This window comes from Eurypyga helias, unplaced genomic scaffold (genome assembly GCF_000690775.1).
Source record: "Eurypyga helias isolate BGI_N326 unplaced genomic scaffold, ASM69077v1 scaffold32587, whole genome shotgun sequence".
Taxonomy (NCBI): domain Eukaryota; kingdom Metazoa; phylum Chordata; class Aves; order Eurypygiformes; family Eurypygidae; genus Eurypyga; species Eurypyga helias.
The window spans coordinates 1-16,869 of record NW_010261640.1 but is presented as its reverse complement, the minus strand read 5'-3'; the positions used below and the strand labels follow the sequence as shown (position 1 = coordinate 16,869).

General features: G+C 41.3%; 1 protein-coding gene across 1 annotated transcript in view; it reads right to left on the bottom strand.

The window, feature by feature from the left end:
- Nucleotides 1-16,863, bottom strand: part of LOC104504125 (dual specificity mitogen-activated protein kinase kinase 1) — a 39,198-nt gene extending 22,335 nt beyond the window's left edge. Inside the window, exon 1 of the mRNA XM_010155441.1 lies at nt 16,721-16,863. Coding sequence (XP_010153743.1) covers nt 16,721-16,800 — 80 coding nt within the window. The 5' untranslated portion in view covers nt 16,801-16,863. The remainder of the gene's footprint in view (nt 1-16,720) is intronic.
- Nucleotides 16,864-16,869: the final 6 nt, after the last annotated feature.

Sequence of the window (16,869 nt, the reverse complement as noted above, 5' to 3'; positions counted from 1 at the left end):
GAGATCAGTAAGAAGTTACCAAGAGCAGCCAAACAAACATGCACCAAACACGGCCACTGGATACAATTTTTTTTTTTCCTTAGATTAACTGGGGAAAACAAAAAGCTCAAAGGTTTTAAACTCACTTTTGTTTAAGGGCACATCTACTAGAAACCTTGATTTAATGTCATTGAGCAGTACAAGATAGAAATACAAAGCTTTAAACAGTAGTTACATTTTGGGCTACAGACAGATGTTCAGTTTCCCAGCAAGAATCTTAATAACTTCATTGCAGATCCCATGAAAATGCTTCATTCCAATGGTACGACAACTTAAAAACTCATTTTACATTTCCCGCTTCCAACTGCGACACTAAGTTGCTGCAAGAGTAAATATTTAACAGCAGATATCTGTTTTGCTTTGCCAAGGTTCCAGGGAACACAGTGTGCTAGGATGAAAATGTGAGGAACATAATCTACTTCTTCAGAGCCCAATTCACTTCCCATTAAAAAAAATAATTAAATCTCATCAATAATCAAGAAAGTATTTCTATTCATCACTTCAGAAAACATCCCCTTTCTAAACATGCTGTACAAAGAGACCTTCTCTGAACACACAGCAAGAAGCTGGTCAGTTCAGAAGATATAAGGTTGATTCTCCACAGAGCCACGACAAATAACCCCCAGGCTCCACGGAAAGGGAGAATGATAAGATGAAACCCTCAACTCATTCATTAGAGAGCCTCCATTTCCAGGCAGGACAACAATCTTGGTATGATGGTATCAAAGGTTTAATGGAGGCAAATAAAAACATAAATATTCACAGCTCTTCCTTACTGCACAAAAACTCCCCAAGTTTAGGCAGTAGCACACTCCTACTTCATTTATCAGTGCAAGTGTTAGACAGGATGCAATTGCTCCACTAACTTAGGAAGTGATAATGCTTAAAGAGCTAAAGAGAGGAAGCCGAATGAGACCTTTGCTGGAAAGGCGAGTTCTGTCCAGCCTGTTATTTTGACATTTTAACAGTTCAAGGATAAAATGACCATGCAACACTTGCAAGGAAGTTTGACAAAACACTCACCCTGAGCAAATGTAATTCAGCAATGCTGCTCAAAACCAGAACAGTCTAACAGACTAACTTTTGATGTACTTATTCTACTGCAGTTATACTACCGTGACTCCATCTCAGTACAAAATGAACACAGTATTACTCTGGTGCAGATACTCCAGTTTTAGGCTATCCTACAAAGAGAAATACACTCTTATTTCTGTCTTTGTATCATGCTTTATACCAGTGTAACCACACTGGAATATGCTCACACAGCAAATATCCTAGAGCACCCACAACGAGAAATTTCCCTGTGTAGATAAGCATGGCTGAGAGGAACATTCAAGTTAATCTGACTTACAGACTCTGTTTTAAAGATGAACCATTGAGAGACATTTGAAATCTAATTTCTAAAATGCAAAACAGAGAGCAAATTAATCACTGGATTTATTTCCTCGCCCCCAAGTGTGGGCAGTAAAGCAAACAAATCCCAGCCTGAAGTCGAAGTAACATGTGCCTTTCTAGACCAGAGCTGAACTTGCTCTTCTTAGGCTACGAACACAAGATAAAAACCAGAGCAGAGTTAAGCACCCCTTGCCTTCCTGCAACCAGCTCCAGAACAACGAACACTGGATACAAACTGTGTATTTCACTGTTGTGAGAGGACGTAACTCCTGTTTTTCAAAGAGCATATAGTGACGAACGCTGCCAGGGCAGCACTGATACAGTCCCCACGCCGGGCTGCCTGCAGTCAGTCACCGCTCTGGTCGGTGACTGGGAGGCAGGGAGCATGCCGCTTGCTTGCCGAGGTGTTCGCTCCTCTGGCGGGCTTGAACACAGCAAGCTTTCTACTCACTCCTGACAGCCACATACAATCAGTGGGGTTTTTACTGAGCAGTACATGTCAAACATCAGGATTTTTAGGAAGTACAGATCATTTTTTGTTCTATGAAACCCTGCACAATGAGTAGAAATGAAAAACAGATCCCTGGTATTTCTGGAGAAACAAATATTTCTTTATATTAGAAGCAGAGCAACTTTATATTTCACATTCAATTATTGAAAATAAACCTTTTCATAGTGCCTTTTACCTGCTTTTACCCCACACTTAGACCTAAATCACAACTGTCTAGAAAATGTGGCCTACGACACATTAAATCTATGAGGCAGTTTTACCAGATGCGGCTTTTGCACAGGCAGATCTATTATTCTGTATCACTGCTTGAAAGATTCAGGACCACATGGGCAAGAGCTCAGCATCCACTCCCTGGATCTCTTTCAAAAGCAGCCAAGACTACAACAGCATTTGAAGGAACATCCAAATAACAGCAACAGTTTTGTTGCATGAAGTTAAACATCTCAGAAATACAATTGTATCAAGCTCCTACACATAATTATTTAAATGTCAAATGCTCTTTTGATACATAGGGCCCGGTTTTCAGAGCAGCTCAACAAGTAACACCTTTAGGTCTCTGGTCCACTAAGCCACACCAAATGAGACTTTTTTAATTTATCTTGATTTACAAGTTTTGAGAAGGAACTTGCTGTCATTTTAGGGATTACCGAAGACTGTAGGGCTGCTTATCTGGAAAACTAAAGAAGCTAGAGAAACAGGATAAACAAGGCTTTTCTTCCTCTGTTTGAAGAGAGCAACTATTCGTTTTTTTTTCCTAAGCAGGAGCTTTCTGGGTTTGGAGACAACACAGAGATGCTTGAGCACATGATTTGGAGCAGACAAACTGCTAGTGTGATGAACAAAACACTTGGTCATGGTGATGCTTCAGTAACAAACTTGGCATTCACATAAGACACAGGAATTTCCTTGCTTGAAAATATAAATTCATGTTGGGGTCCTTGCTCCTAGACTAGCCAGAAGATTCCAAAGGCTCTCACAGATGAAATGGCATTGGTCCCATGAATCCCAGCAGACCAGGTTTCTCCATCTAGAATGCGGCCACCAGCAAAATCATCAGAATGTTCTAGGCTCTAATGGTAAAACCTTCATTACTTACAGTGATATGCAAGATAATAACAGCAATTAAGTTCTCAGATGTCACTTCAATTTTTCAGGACCAATTCTCTAACTGTAAATTCATCTGAAGACATTTCGTGAAAGATATTAACCCAATACATGCATTGTCAGAATTACTCTTCAAAATAAGTAAAATCTCCAGTTCTGTGATAACTGAATGACTGACATCAGGACAGAATTGATTGTTTTCATTCTGGTCCTTCACTGAAGCACTAAATATTAAGTAATTTCAAATGTAAATAGATACATTTAAAAAGGAATATTTGTGTCACCAAAATTGGTGGTGGTTATCTACTCTCCACATTTCTAGGAGGTAGGACTTCAGTTCTAAACTTGCTCTACTGTAAGAATACTACCCCCTGACTGTTATTTGGACCCTCATCACATAAAAGCATCACAGCCAAGTTGCAGTACAAAGCACATACAGAAATGGGTGGATAAGTAAATCATTGCACATGAATTCTTACAAATGAAACCAAGTCAACACATATAAAATACAGGTGAGGGAATACTTAAGTCCGTTCATCACTAGGACACCATGAAGATGCTAAGGAAGCTTTGGTAGCTAAAAGTAGCAGCACGCTTTTGTGCTAATGTCTGCCTCCAGAAGGAGCACTAGTAGTTACTTAATCTTATGTAAAACTTTTACTCAGAGACAAAGATTCCCATTAAAATTCATCACCATTACCTGCTGCAGTCTTGGAGTTGTTTTTTCACTGTCAAAGCACTATGCCTTTGCCAGAGTTCCATCAAAGCAGGAAATCACCAAATCACCTCAGTGCTTCACTGTTCCAAGCACTACTCCAAAGCAATAGGTTATCATTTGATTTATTGCTATCAGTCTGAGAGCCAAGCACATACCTGGAAAGAATCCAGCTTTCCTAACGTGATCATCTGAGTGAAGCCACAGGGAGGTCAGTGCTGTTTTCTCCATTCGTTACAGAAACGATGTAATTTCACTGAACACTACCAATAAATCTATTCTTACTCAGCTAGCAGGAATAGATAAATATGCTGTACAGCTTGCAGACAATACCACTGTGGAAGGTGTACAGTCTTAACCACCGGGCTTCAGGTACAGTTATTAGAAGATCTCTCCCTTCCAGACTAAACAGAAGGTTTTTAAAAAATACACACTCGGGGCAAATTTCTGGGGGAGTTGTTTGTGTGTTCCTCTTCAAGTTCAGCACTAGGTACCAGGCACTCTAAAGGAGGCATTAACTCCAGCCACACTGGATCAGGTAAGATACTTCTTAAGTCAACATCACTTCTTCCTTTTCATAGCAAAGGAAGTGTGCTGACAGCGCAGCATCCTCCTCCTAGTCCCACAGCACTTCTGCAACCTCCAAGGTTTAAAGAGAATGCAGAACCAAACCTAATCAGTGCGGTCTCTACAAAACACACCCGACTACACCCCACCTCCCCACAAAACAATGACCCTCTGACCTGTGTGGAGAAGCTTCACCTCTATTACTGTCAATTTGCACTTGGCAAAATTCCCAATTTAGAGGCCAGAAGACAACAATCAGGCATCCTGGGGGAACCCTGAATCACAGAATCAATCACAGAATGGTTTGGGTAGGAAGGGACCTTAAAGCCCACCCAGTCCCTCTCCCTGCCATGGGCAGGGACACCTTTCACTAGACCAGGTTGCTCCAAGCCTCATCCAGCCTGGCCTTGGACACTCCCAGGGATGGGGCATCCACAGCTTCTCTGGACAACCTGTCCCAGTGCTCCCCACCCTTTCTGGGAAGAACTTCTTCCTGATGTCCAATCTACATCCACCTGCTATTAAAACCTGAAGGCTTCTTTAGCCAGAGAAGAAAAACAGGGCTGGAGGGGGGAAGTCTGACACAGGCTTTAACAGTAATTTGTCAAATAGTTGTTCAAAGTTATTACTATCAGTTTTGCAAGCTGAACAATTAGTATGAGTGAAAGCATAAAGAAGTACATTCACTTTTAGATCTACTGTCACACGAGGATACAGGCTTGGGGGTTGTTTTCCAGAACAGTGACAGTAATGCTTTCCCCAAGCCTACACAACTGTCAACTTAGAGAAGAAAGTAGGCAGTTCACTACCTAATTTCCATGAACAACCTCAATCAGGAACTGAAATAAAGTATTAGGAACATGAAGACATTCTGCAGTTTTGAAAAGACAGACTACTATTTAGCATGACTGCTAAACTCGGGCAATAAGGCAGATTTTTATTTGATTTTTCCTTCAACAAAGAGCAGTTCACTGAATAACATGGAAGACAAAAAGTAAGGGCAGTGGTCTCTGTTGACTGCACAGGTGTGTCTGGGCTAACTCCAGTGCAGCCTCATAAAACCTGCAGTTAAAAAAACTCAAAAAGATCCAAATTTGCTGTCAGTTCAAAGGAGTCTTGTTTTGAAAATAAGCAGGAATTGAAAAACAGTGGATTTTTCCAATTCTTGCAACATGTTTGAGGTCCTCGATAAGTTAGCCTTACCTTAAGGGACATACCATTGCTCAATGTACCTGCTCATTTCTGGCATGAATTTTAACACCTGAAAACACCATTCCACTTTCATGATGCACCAGACACAGCAGGGTATGTTTTGAGATATAATTCTGCCAGAAAAAAAGTTACCCAGGAAAAGTGAGAGGCAGACAATGTGATTAAAATCTATTTCTTAGTAAAAGGCATACAAAACAAAACTATTAGAAAAGTATTGTTCTGTCCAAGAAAAGTATCCAGCTAGACTAATTAAGTGTAAGAATTCGCATTTTTCTAACGCTGAAAGGCAAGTGTTTTAAAGAAGAAAATACGTGATACAATTTAGAGTCTCTTGTTGAGTCTCTAGCCAGTGGGACAGCTTAACTTCAAACTCCTTAAAGGCTGAGCTGTGGGGTAGTAATCTTTGCTTTAGGCTTCCTCCCCCTTTTGCTCTAGCCTGACCACTATTCCATTATCCACTTCTGGGTTGTGGGTTTTTTTTTTTCTCTTAAGCAAGTTGAAGCATGCCAAGAAACATGTTTGAACTGAAGACAAAAGTTCAAAGAGACTAAAGCCACAGATGTGAACAGTAGCACAAGTGGACAGATATCAGATTCATGCTCTGGATGCTTCTTCCCAGCAGATTTTTTTGCAGCTGTTCCCAAGTACCACTTGGATTCAGAGCCCTTCATCCTGGGTGGTGGCAGCAGCTGCCAGCAAGGTTCCAGCACCCCTGACCATATTCATATATGCAGCCAAACAATGCACCCATCTGGGGGAGAGAGGAAGGGAGGGGAGGGTTTGTTTTTCTCATTTAAAAGGCATCCTCAGGATTAACCGTTGCTTTGAATTGTTTGCTGCAAATAAACTCTGCCATCTGAAATTAAAAAATTCAAGAACTAAACCTCCAGAACCAGAAATCCAAGTTCTCCATCTGCCTTTCATAAATATCTGTGCACCTACCACTCGTTTTTCCTAGCCAGCCCTACACCCAGAACAAAAGAACCACAGGGAAATTAACACTTTCTTATGGACAGAAAAAGCTACTTACTTGTCAGGTATTAAACCCAACCTAGAAGGTAAACAGAAGTTATAAAATTCTCATCATCAGTTAACACATGTCTTTATATGTCCTGCCTTTCCTCTGGTTTAGGTCTCTGAATTACGTGTTAACTTTAATGATAAAACCAGGGATAAATATGCACAACAGTAATGGTAACAGTATCTTCACGACTCCCCTATGTGGTAGATACACAGCCTTTGAGAGACACTAGGATAATACAAGATGAAGTTACAGTATCTGTTTACAAGGCCCATGAAAAAGCCAGGATTAGAACAGAGATGCCTTCCGTGCAGGAGCTGAGCAAGGAGCACAGAAGCACAAACTTATCAAAAGCTGCAGGTAACACATCAGGGACCAGGAAAGAAAACTGCCACAATATACAGATGAAAAGATATAAAAATCACCCATAACTGGGATTCAGAAAAAGCCATGGATAGAAGGTTTAGACCCTTGCCTATATTTCAAAGGAACTGATTGTGTAACAGAACATTTGCCAGTATAGCCATTTGGGAGAAGAAAATAATTTTTACTTAAGTTATGTATAGACTGTACAAATACATCCTGGAAATATTCAAATATACACACACCTATCTGTATCCAGACAGAATATTTTTTCCCCAAAAAAAAGCACTCTGCGATTTTAGATTTGCCACATTAAATCTGCCGACTCATCTTCCCACCACACTGGAAAAAGGAATCTGGAAAAGCGCACAGAACAATGCGGAGCTGTAAAAAACACTGAAAGAGTTGCCAGGAAGTTTCAACAGTTTGTTTTAAATCCCCCTAGGTAGATTTTTAAGAGGATACTTGTTCATCCAAAAAAATCACACACCAGTGGAGTACCTCTGTCTAAACTCTCAGGCTGTAAAGTAAAATAATATGCTTCCATTCTAGCGTGTGTCACCCAGTCAGACACCACTTCATACTTCCTTCTGCTGGATGCCTGTGAGACCACTCAATCCAGGTGAGAGACCATGTCCTGTGCTGTCAGCAGGTAGAATTCCTGCAGGAATTCACTCTCCTCTTGGTCAGGCAAGGCTCAGAACGACAACAGCCTCTCAACAGATGTTTGCAAAGAGATACTGAGTAGTTAATTAGTCTTTCCCAGTTGTCTAATTCCTGTGGGCACTAACTGGCAGAAAGCCGTGCACATTCATTCCAAAGTATAATCAAGATTTTGCCTAAGTAATGCTGAACATACATCAAATTAGAAATCAGCCAATTGCTAATTTCTAGCAGCACATTAGAAAGTCTTCAGAAAAGAAAAGTCCATTGCTTCCTTTAAAAAAGAAAGAAATCTTTGGAAGAAAAATCCTGCTCCTCAAAAATTCAGCAAGCTAGAAACCCATGTTGCCAGCTAACACTGCTTCCTCAGAGAGACACACTTGTGTTTTGGCAGTGGAATCTGTACATTTTATAAAGCCCAGTCAATCCCCTGGGCAATGATGGGAGAACAAATGCAGCTGTAAGAAGGGTAACAGAGGCTAGAAGGGGGGGAGCTTTTTACTGGAAAATTGAGAGCTTAATAATTTAAAGGGAACATCTAGGTTTACCATACCTCAGTTCATTTCAGAAGGTTTCTCCTGTATACACTGAAATATTCAATGTCCACTCAAACAACTGGCTGATGTAATTCCTGTCTCATCTAAGTTCCCTGCAATTTTCATGGGGTTCTTTTAAGCCACTGCTAAAGCAAAGACCCTTCACCCAGGGTAACAACGGTAGTGCTGTTATGCCAAATAAATAATTCAACTACATATTGGGTTACCTAGTCCCTTTCAAACCCTCCCCCTTTTTTTTTTTAAAGCCTTTTTCACCTACTAGCTAACACTGGAAGGAAGGTCTCTGAGGTAATCTGATCCTCTTGAGACAGAGACCTCAGACTATTCAATTAAAAGATGTGCTATTCAAATTGTTGTAATTACTGAATTTCAACATATTTTAGTAGTATCTCTCAGGCTCTGAGTATAGTCACTTAATCCTGCAAAAGCCTAAACTTGGCAAAGGAGATGGGTCTGCCTCTTCCTGCCCCTCGCCATTCACTCTATGTGACCAATGCAGATAACTGACCCATTTAAAAATTCACTCAAAAAAATACTGCAGGTTTTCAGCCAATTATTTCCCTGATTAAATTCACCACGTGGCTACATCAATGCTGCCAAGAGCACAAGAGGATAGCCCTCCTAAAACTAATCTGGGCTTCGGTGGGCAAATCCTCCGTCAGATCAACACGCACATCTCGCTGTAAATTGATGCAAGAAGAGAAGCATCAGGAAGACATGGGCACAGCAAGGAGAGGAGAGGATTTCTTCACAAGAGGCAGACCCTGCACACGCTTAATTGTGAAATCACACCCCTGTAACCATCTATAGAACTGGTGCTGCAAGGGACAGAAAAAGAGAGGTGAGCTGAACCTGGCTGGAGGGCAGGTGCCCACCAAAGCTGCTCCATCGCTGCCCTCGGCTGCGAAGGGCAGAGAAAATATGATGAAAGGCTCACGGGTTGAGATAAGGACAGGGAGAGATCATTCAGCCATTACCATCACGGGCAAAACAGACTCAGCCTGAGGAAAAAAAAGTTATCAACCAATCAAAATCAAAGTAAAAAAAGAGAACCAAAACCAAATCCTAAGACCCCTTCCCCCACCCCTCTTCTTCCCAGGCTCAGCTTTGCTTCACATTTCTCTCCCCTCCTCCCCACCAGCAGCACAGGGGGATGGGGAATGGGGGTTGTGGTCAGTCCATCACACGCAGGCTCTGCTGCTCCTTCCTCCTCAGGGGAGGATCCTCACACTCTGGCCCTGTACCAGTGCAGGGTCCCTCCCACGGGAGACAGTCCTCCACCAGCTTCTCCAATGTGAGCCCTTCCCACGGGCTGCAGTTCTTCACTGCCTGCTCTGGCGTGGGTCCCCCCCATGGGGTGCCGTCCTTCAGGAGCCCCCGGCTCCAGCCTGCGTCCCCCTGGGGTCACCAGTCCTGCCAGCAAACCTGCTCCAGCCTGGGCTCCTCTCTCCATGGGCCACAGCTCCTGCCAGGAGCCTGCTCCAGCGTGAGCTGCCCACGGGATCGCAGCTGCCTTTGGGCATCCCCCTGCTCCGGCTCCTCCCCGGGCTGCAGGTGGGTCTCTGCTCCTCCTGCCCTCCTTCTCTACTTATCTGGGGATCTGCAAAGTCCGCTCTCGCATCTTGTTCTCTTTGCCCTGCAGCCCCCTGCTACCAACAGCCTGACAGGCAAACCCAATGGAATGCAACCTTTATTTGTACACCCAGTTTTTATTTAATCCTAAACCGATGTATGCTTTTTGAACAAAGACGACAACATAATAACCAATGTCATTTCCATAACAGTTGTGTACACTTACCCAGCTATAAAGTTTTTCAGCACATGCATCCACAGATAATGTAAAAAGTTCGTAAGGTGATGCGGGCTCTCACTTTCCACTATTTTATTACCAAATGTGTTCTATTAGCTTCCTAAAGTATTAAAATATTATTTCTAATTGAATGAGAGACTATGCACAGGCTCATGCGCATTTAAAAAGAATGCCATGAGTATGTTTTCATCTAAATTTGGAAGACATAGCGAGTAACAAAAGGTTCAGTTTTCTTGGAATTATCTAGTATTTATTGCTGCCTGCCTAAAATGCATTCTCTCAACCAGATGTATTTGTAAGCTTGGTTAATTCTTCATTAATAGGAGAGAAAAAGAAAGTTTCTGAAAATTCTTAAAATTATTTAAGAGTTTGCATTCAATGCAACTGCAATCCAACCAGATCAGTCATAAAATTCCAGGACCTAGTTTTTGAGAACATTACACACGCACAGAGCTCCTGTGACACCAAAGGAATTCAGAGGACCTGCCTCTCCTCAGATTTTTTTTTTTTGCTCTTAAAAACAAAAGAAAATCCCCCCAAAGAAAAGGCAAAAGTGACCTAGCAAGCATTAAAATTAACAGCTATTAAAATCTTCCTTCCATTTCATCTGAACTCACATCCAAGGAAACTGTCAAGAAAGAGTAAGTCCACAGAGGGTAAATCCTCCTGGAACAAGGTCAGCTGGTAAAGAGCCCACTGGTTCTGCTGGTCCCCTTCCGTCACTCCATTTACAAGGCAAATTTGAAGACCAAAAACCCAAACCAAAACACCAAACCACACTCCAATTGATGGGAGATAATCTACCTTCCTACTCCTACAAAGCCCAAAGTGAAGTTCCCTTGAGAAAGATATGAAAAACAGGAAAATTGCTAGATGCCTGATAAGTAAGCAGCTATTTACTTTGCAAATTGCAATACAAATTGAAGTTCCAATCGGTTTTGCATAATTTCCAAATTCTTCTTTGACTACCAAACACAGGCAGTTGTACTCTGAGCTCAGGCCGGTTATTCAGGGGCTTCCTACTGCAATTTAAACAGTTTAAGCAGCTAGAGGCAGCAAGAAAAAGCTGACAAATTAATATTGCAACTCTGAGCCTATGACCGGAATTTGCCAGTCATCTATTTCCACAAAATCACTCTTCAGTTTGGACTGTTCTAAGGTATGTATGTACTATATAGGTAAGCCTTCAAAGAGAGAAAACCCAAAGCTGTTCATCACAAACGTAAGGACCACCAATAGCTGCAGCACCATCCCTGATAACCTGTTTTCACCCATTTGACTCAGGACTTTCTTTCAAGCCATGTCCTTCAAAAAATATGTATATTTTTTGAAGGACATGGCTTGAAAGAAAGTCCTGAGTCAAATGGGTGAAAACAGGTTATGTCCTTCAAAAAAATATACAAGTCCTAAGGAGGTAAAAATCTGCAGACAGTATCTTTTTAAAGTCCTCTCAAAAAAACACTTCTTTACAGCACATTAAACAAAGATGCAAATTCCATGTTCCACCATTTTTGTTTTACATTTTTATGTAATTCATCACAAAACAGGTGTCCTTCATACTGGCCTTAGCCCTCCTCACCAAGAATGTAACCTTACTCTGCTCATTCTACCTCACATTATACCTCACTATGTCACATCTGAGACTTGCTTGGCCCTGTCTACCCAGAGCAGAGATCACAGCTTAGGCCTGATTTGGAAAATACCAGTTGTTGTTAAGACAGTCTGTACATTTCTGAATTCATTATATGAGTTTGGGGTAAGAAGGATGAGAGGAGAAGAGAGAGAAAAAAGGACATTTCAACCCCAAACACCTTTTCAATGCAAACAGTCAATGCTACTCAATTTAAAAAGAAATTGGTTTATTTTTTTTATTTAGTCAAATATAAAATTCCAGGCACTTCTGGAAGGCTCAAGTTATAATGCCAGAGACAGGAACTTGTCTTTACTCAGTCAAGGTAAAAAAAGTAAGGCTTTAGAGCAGTCAGTTTGCAGACATACACAAACGTAAAAGCAATCAGAAAGTGCCTCTTCTGTAATTGTAATCCTCAAGCAGTAAAAAACATTAATACACATTCTTAACTGCATCTCAATCATGACAGAGCAATGAACTAAAAGAATAATTAGAATGCTCATTTGGTTGCTCACTGTATTGTTGTGCTCTGTGACAAAATATGTTGTACTGACTATTCATTTCATTTTTCCAAGTAAACACGGTTTTAAAAGAGGCTGTGAATATAGAATGTCTTGGCATACACTGTAGACTATCTCATTAAACATGACTAAACCTGTGCCTTAAGAGTCTAAGTTAATTTTGATATATGTATAGCTCTGGACATGGGTATTTTAACTAATTAATTTTAATGCACTCTCCTGAGATCAGGGGAATACTTAAAACTCATTGTACAGTCTAACTTATAGGCAATAGGTTTTGAGGAATAGAAGAAAAACACTAATTTTTTTCTTTTTAAAGAAAATTATATTACAAGTCTGTAACTGCAGAACTCTAGCATTTCTGCCATCTCAGACAACAGCACATTAAGTAACAATCATGTTCAAGTATTTGTTTTTAACTTAAAGAAAGTGATCAAACATCTATTTGGATCTCATTAAGTATCAATTTTAATAAGACAGTTAAAAATTCGGTAGGAATTTGACAGGCCCATAACCTATGAATAGCATCAGCTGTTTAGGTACTCAGTGATGAGCCATTATAAGACTGAACATGTCAAAGAAAGCAGAGACCAAAGCTGGGGAACAAAAAGGTACCCTAATTCTGTTCTGCCATGCAAGAGAACTGTTGGGCAGCTGGTTAGTGTTAGGTTTTCAGCCAAGGAAAAAAAAAAGCACCAAAAACCAACAAAACACAACAAATCATAAACCACCTAAATAATGTACCTCAATATAAAATCCTATTTGAGACAAGACAATGGAACTTTGATTACAGCACGGTTTGTAGATACCGTCACACATGCCCTTATGTGGTATTGAGTGGACTACCTACAGCAAGCTCAAAAACTAGCTGTACCTTATCCTCACTGGCATTTCATATCAAATTAACTTTCTCGCTAAAAAAACTTTCTCTTTTCATGTGAATAGAAAAACCTTATTGTAATACAGAAAGCAGCATTATCTTGAAACCTACCTGCCTGCTTCTTTGCAGAGCTGCTTCTTAATATTTGGGGTCTAGTTTGGGTTCAGAGAAAAACAGACATTAGGCAACAACTACCAAATATTCAGAGACACGGCATCAGAAGTTTGAAAGGAACAGAAAGCAAAGACTTTGTTCTTGTTCTTTTTGGCTATTAAGACAGTAAGCTATCCCAGCACGTTCAGTCAAGAGAGAAGTATTCCTTTTATTAATTGTCTTTAAGGTTCATTTGGGTTTTCTCCTCCTGGTTTCTCTGCAAAATCACTACACAGGTAGAACTGTGCATCTCCTGAAGTACCCGAATGCAATTAAACCTGCAGCTGACCCATGTCATCTGGTTTCATTCTGATAAGCTCAAGCACGACAGCACAGGTTCACCTCTCTCCATGCAGCTGCCTCGCAGCAGGAAGCGTCAAAACCAGAAGTGAAGCTCACAGCATAGGAAAATCTTTTATTAAGCTGTCTCTATTGTCCAGCAGGGCTGCTTGGGACTTGGAAGACCCTAGAGAGAACCACAACATCCTGTACAAATAATTCAAGTAATCGCTACAATTACTTGTAAACTACAAATAACAAAAACTACTGTCATAGAAACACATGGTGAAACTTCCATTAAAATAGTCAGTATAAAGAAATATAAACTGCAAGTACCCTAACTACCCTTTATACTATCTTGCCAGCGAAAGAGAGGAAGGGAAAAAAGAAAAAAAGAGGGAGAGCCATGCCAGTGAGAACCAGGCCTCACATGCCTACTTCTTACAGCCCTACACCTCACACTATAAGCTCTCTCTTACTCATGGACTAGAGTTCCCATCACCAAATAAGGACAAAGACAGAGGACAAGAGGCTAATGGAAAGCAGAACATCCTGAATCATCCAGCCCCTTCCCTTTCTTTCATTTCCCCCCTTTCCCCTTCCCTTCTGCCAGGAAGTCAAAGTATCATATACACTCATTCCTAGAAGTATTAAGCTTCAATATTTTAAAACTAGCAAGAGATTCTGGGGGTCAAATACCCGTCAGAATGTTACGGGCCCTTCCACCTCTGACAGCTACAAAGTTTCTGAATTCCAGTGTACAACTACTGATGGCCAACATACCCGTTTGATTTTGTGCCAACATTGCCTTTGGGCCTAAATAACTTCCTTCCTTCTGGATGTTTATCTCCTTCATGCATTTACAAACAGCAATCAGATCACCTCCTCCAAATCTTCCTTGTACTTGGGCTCAGTAATTTGAGCCCTTTTCATTCTTTCTCTTAGTTGAAAAAGAAGAGGGAAGCATCCAAGATTATTTGCAAAGTGACAGGTTTGTATATGGTGGAAGCAAACGAGTAACAGGAGACTGACATAGCCAGAATTCCATTATACCAGGAACAGAGCTTTAGAAAGTGTTAATACAGTAGAGCACAGATGCATAGCATACTTGAAATGCTTAACAACATATACAGGCTGACAAACACCTCTACGGTTGATTTCAAACAGTAACCAAAGGGGGAAAAAAAACACAGAGCAGGAGAAGAAAAAAGAAACAGTTTTACAGATGGGAAAAAAAACACAGAGCAGGAGAAAAAAGAAACAGTTTTACAGAGGAAGGAAAAATACAAAACCATTTTCAATATCATTCCAAAAGAATTTCCAAATTCTGATGCAACTATTCTTTGCTGTTTGAACTCTTACGCAATGAGGATTTAATATTAGTAGGATGAGGGGGTATTTCCACAATTAATTAATTCTGGCTGTTTATAGGATGACAGGTTGCTGGATTTACTCTAAGCTACTTCTTTTAAAAATACTTGACACATCTCTAAACCTGGTAAAGGCTGAGTATAAGATCTTATATACAAAAAAGAGCAAACATCTACGAGTCACACACCAAATAAATCAACATAAAAACCAGAAAATTAAGCAAGATAGTTCATCAGTGTAAACGAGACTCAACATTCCCATGAGTGTCCAAATGTTTCCAACATGTAAGTGAATATCAGACGTGTAAAAGCAATTTAAAATCAATGACATTTCTTGAGTGAAGAAATACAATATTTAATATATTGTATTGTGCTAGATTCAGTCAGGAAAGAGTTAACTCTCTTTACCGTGGCTGTTTGGTGATTACCTTCAGGTACTAAAATCAGTGATAGGTATATCAGATATATTCTGTACAAGACTAATATATAATCGGGATCCCTGAATACTAGATCAACATATCCCCAACCACCTCAAAACCAATCAACTGCAAAGTGCTATACAGGTATAAAAATATCTTCCCCCTACCAATCCAGAACAAAAACTGCATAACATTCAAATCATAATGCTTAGCTACAAGCAGTAACTCCTGCCAAAGAACAGTTTTTTAAACAGCTCGTCTCTCAGTTAATCATCAAAAGAGTTTGCTAGAAATGATCACAGCTGGAGCTGCTAGATGCCGAAATAATTTTTTTTTTTTTTAGATGTTTGGGTGAGATCTGAGCCTGTCTGAAAACGTGGCAACAAGGATACACACAGAGCTCTTTAAGCCCCAGACTTGTACATCTCGCTGCAATTCTGTCTCACAAACCCTGTGTCAGGGTGGCACGTAGGCATATCAACACTCAGTTTACATAGCCAAGAGAAGACTGACCATACAGGGACAGGAATGTGATCTTCCAAGATGCATCTTTGCTTAAAGGCTCAGTAAGAGCTAGCCCATCACCTTAATCTAAAAAAATAAAGTGAACACAGACCTGTTAGCCTGAAAGAAAAGCCTTTTATAACACCTCATTGCTGTAGGGTGCTGGCACTGCATCTGCGTAACTGAAGCCACCACGCTCACGCAGACCCACAGGCTCAGCAGAGGCTTCATAAGCAACACGTAACAACCCAACGTTCAGTCTCTCCCCCCCGCGCAAGTGTACCCATGATTAGCTTAGACCTACCTTCTACACATCTACACAGTGTCATGTTTGCATTAAACACGGTTAAGTGCACAAGCGTTTTCTCCTACTACACTCACTGACGTATCTAACATAACACGCCAACTACCGAAAAACAGATTTACTGAGACTAGCGTTAATTTAGTTTAAAGCCAAGGACGAGAGGAGGGAAAAAAAAACAAACAGCCAAAAGCCACAAGCCTTTTTGACACATTTGTAATTTTCAATATAATTTCTCACACACATTTATGAAATATACTGCTGGAAATGTGTAACTTGGCACTTACTAGATAATTATATAATCTAAGAATTCAGTGGGTAGCATTACACGCTACGAGGAGATAGTTTTCCTCTATTTTTCCCCCAGCTTATTAACCTTGCACATCTGACAGAAGTTGGTTTACGGCCAAAGACACCACCCACTCCTTCCGTGGAGAGGACTCCAGGTAGCTACCACCAAGGGAACGTGTACCCCCAGCATCAATAACTCTGACTTTTCTGGAAACCAGGCCGTGCCAGTGCAAAGCAGAACGGCTTAGGGAGAAACTAACCCAACAGCGCTGGGGCCGCTTCAGCGCCCCGGATACGCTCTTTTCCCGGCCGGCAGACCATCGCCCCAGCCGGCGGAAAGGCTGCAGCGGGGGCGGCCCTACCTCGCACCTCAGGGACGGCGCAGCCCCGGCCACCCCCAACCGGCTTCACTCACTCGGCAGAGCTGGTCCCGTTGACGGCGGAGCCATCCGGAGCGGGGTTGAGCTGAATCGGCCCGGGCTTCTTCTTGGGCATCTTCGCCCCAAAACGGCGCGGAGGGTAACGGACGGAGAATCCCCGGCCCCACTTCGGCCAGGTTCGAGG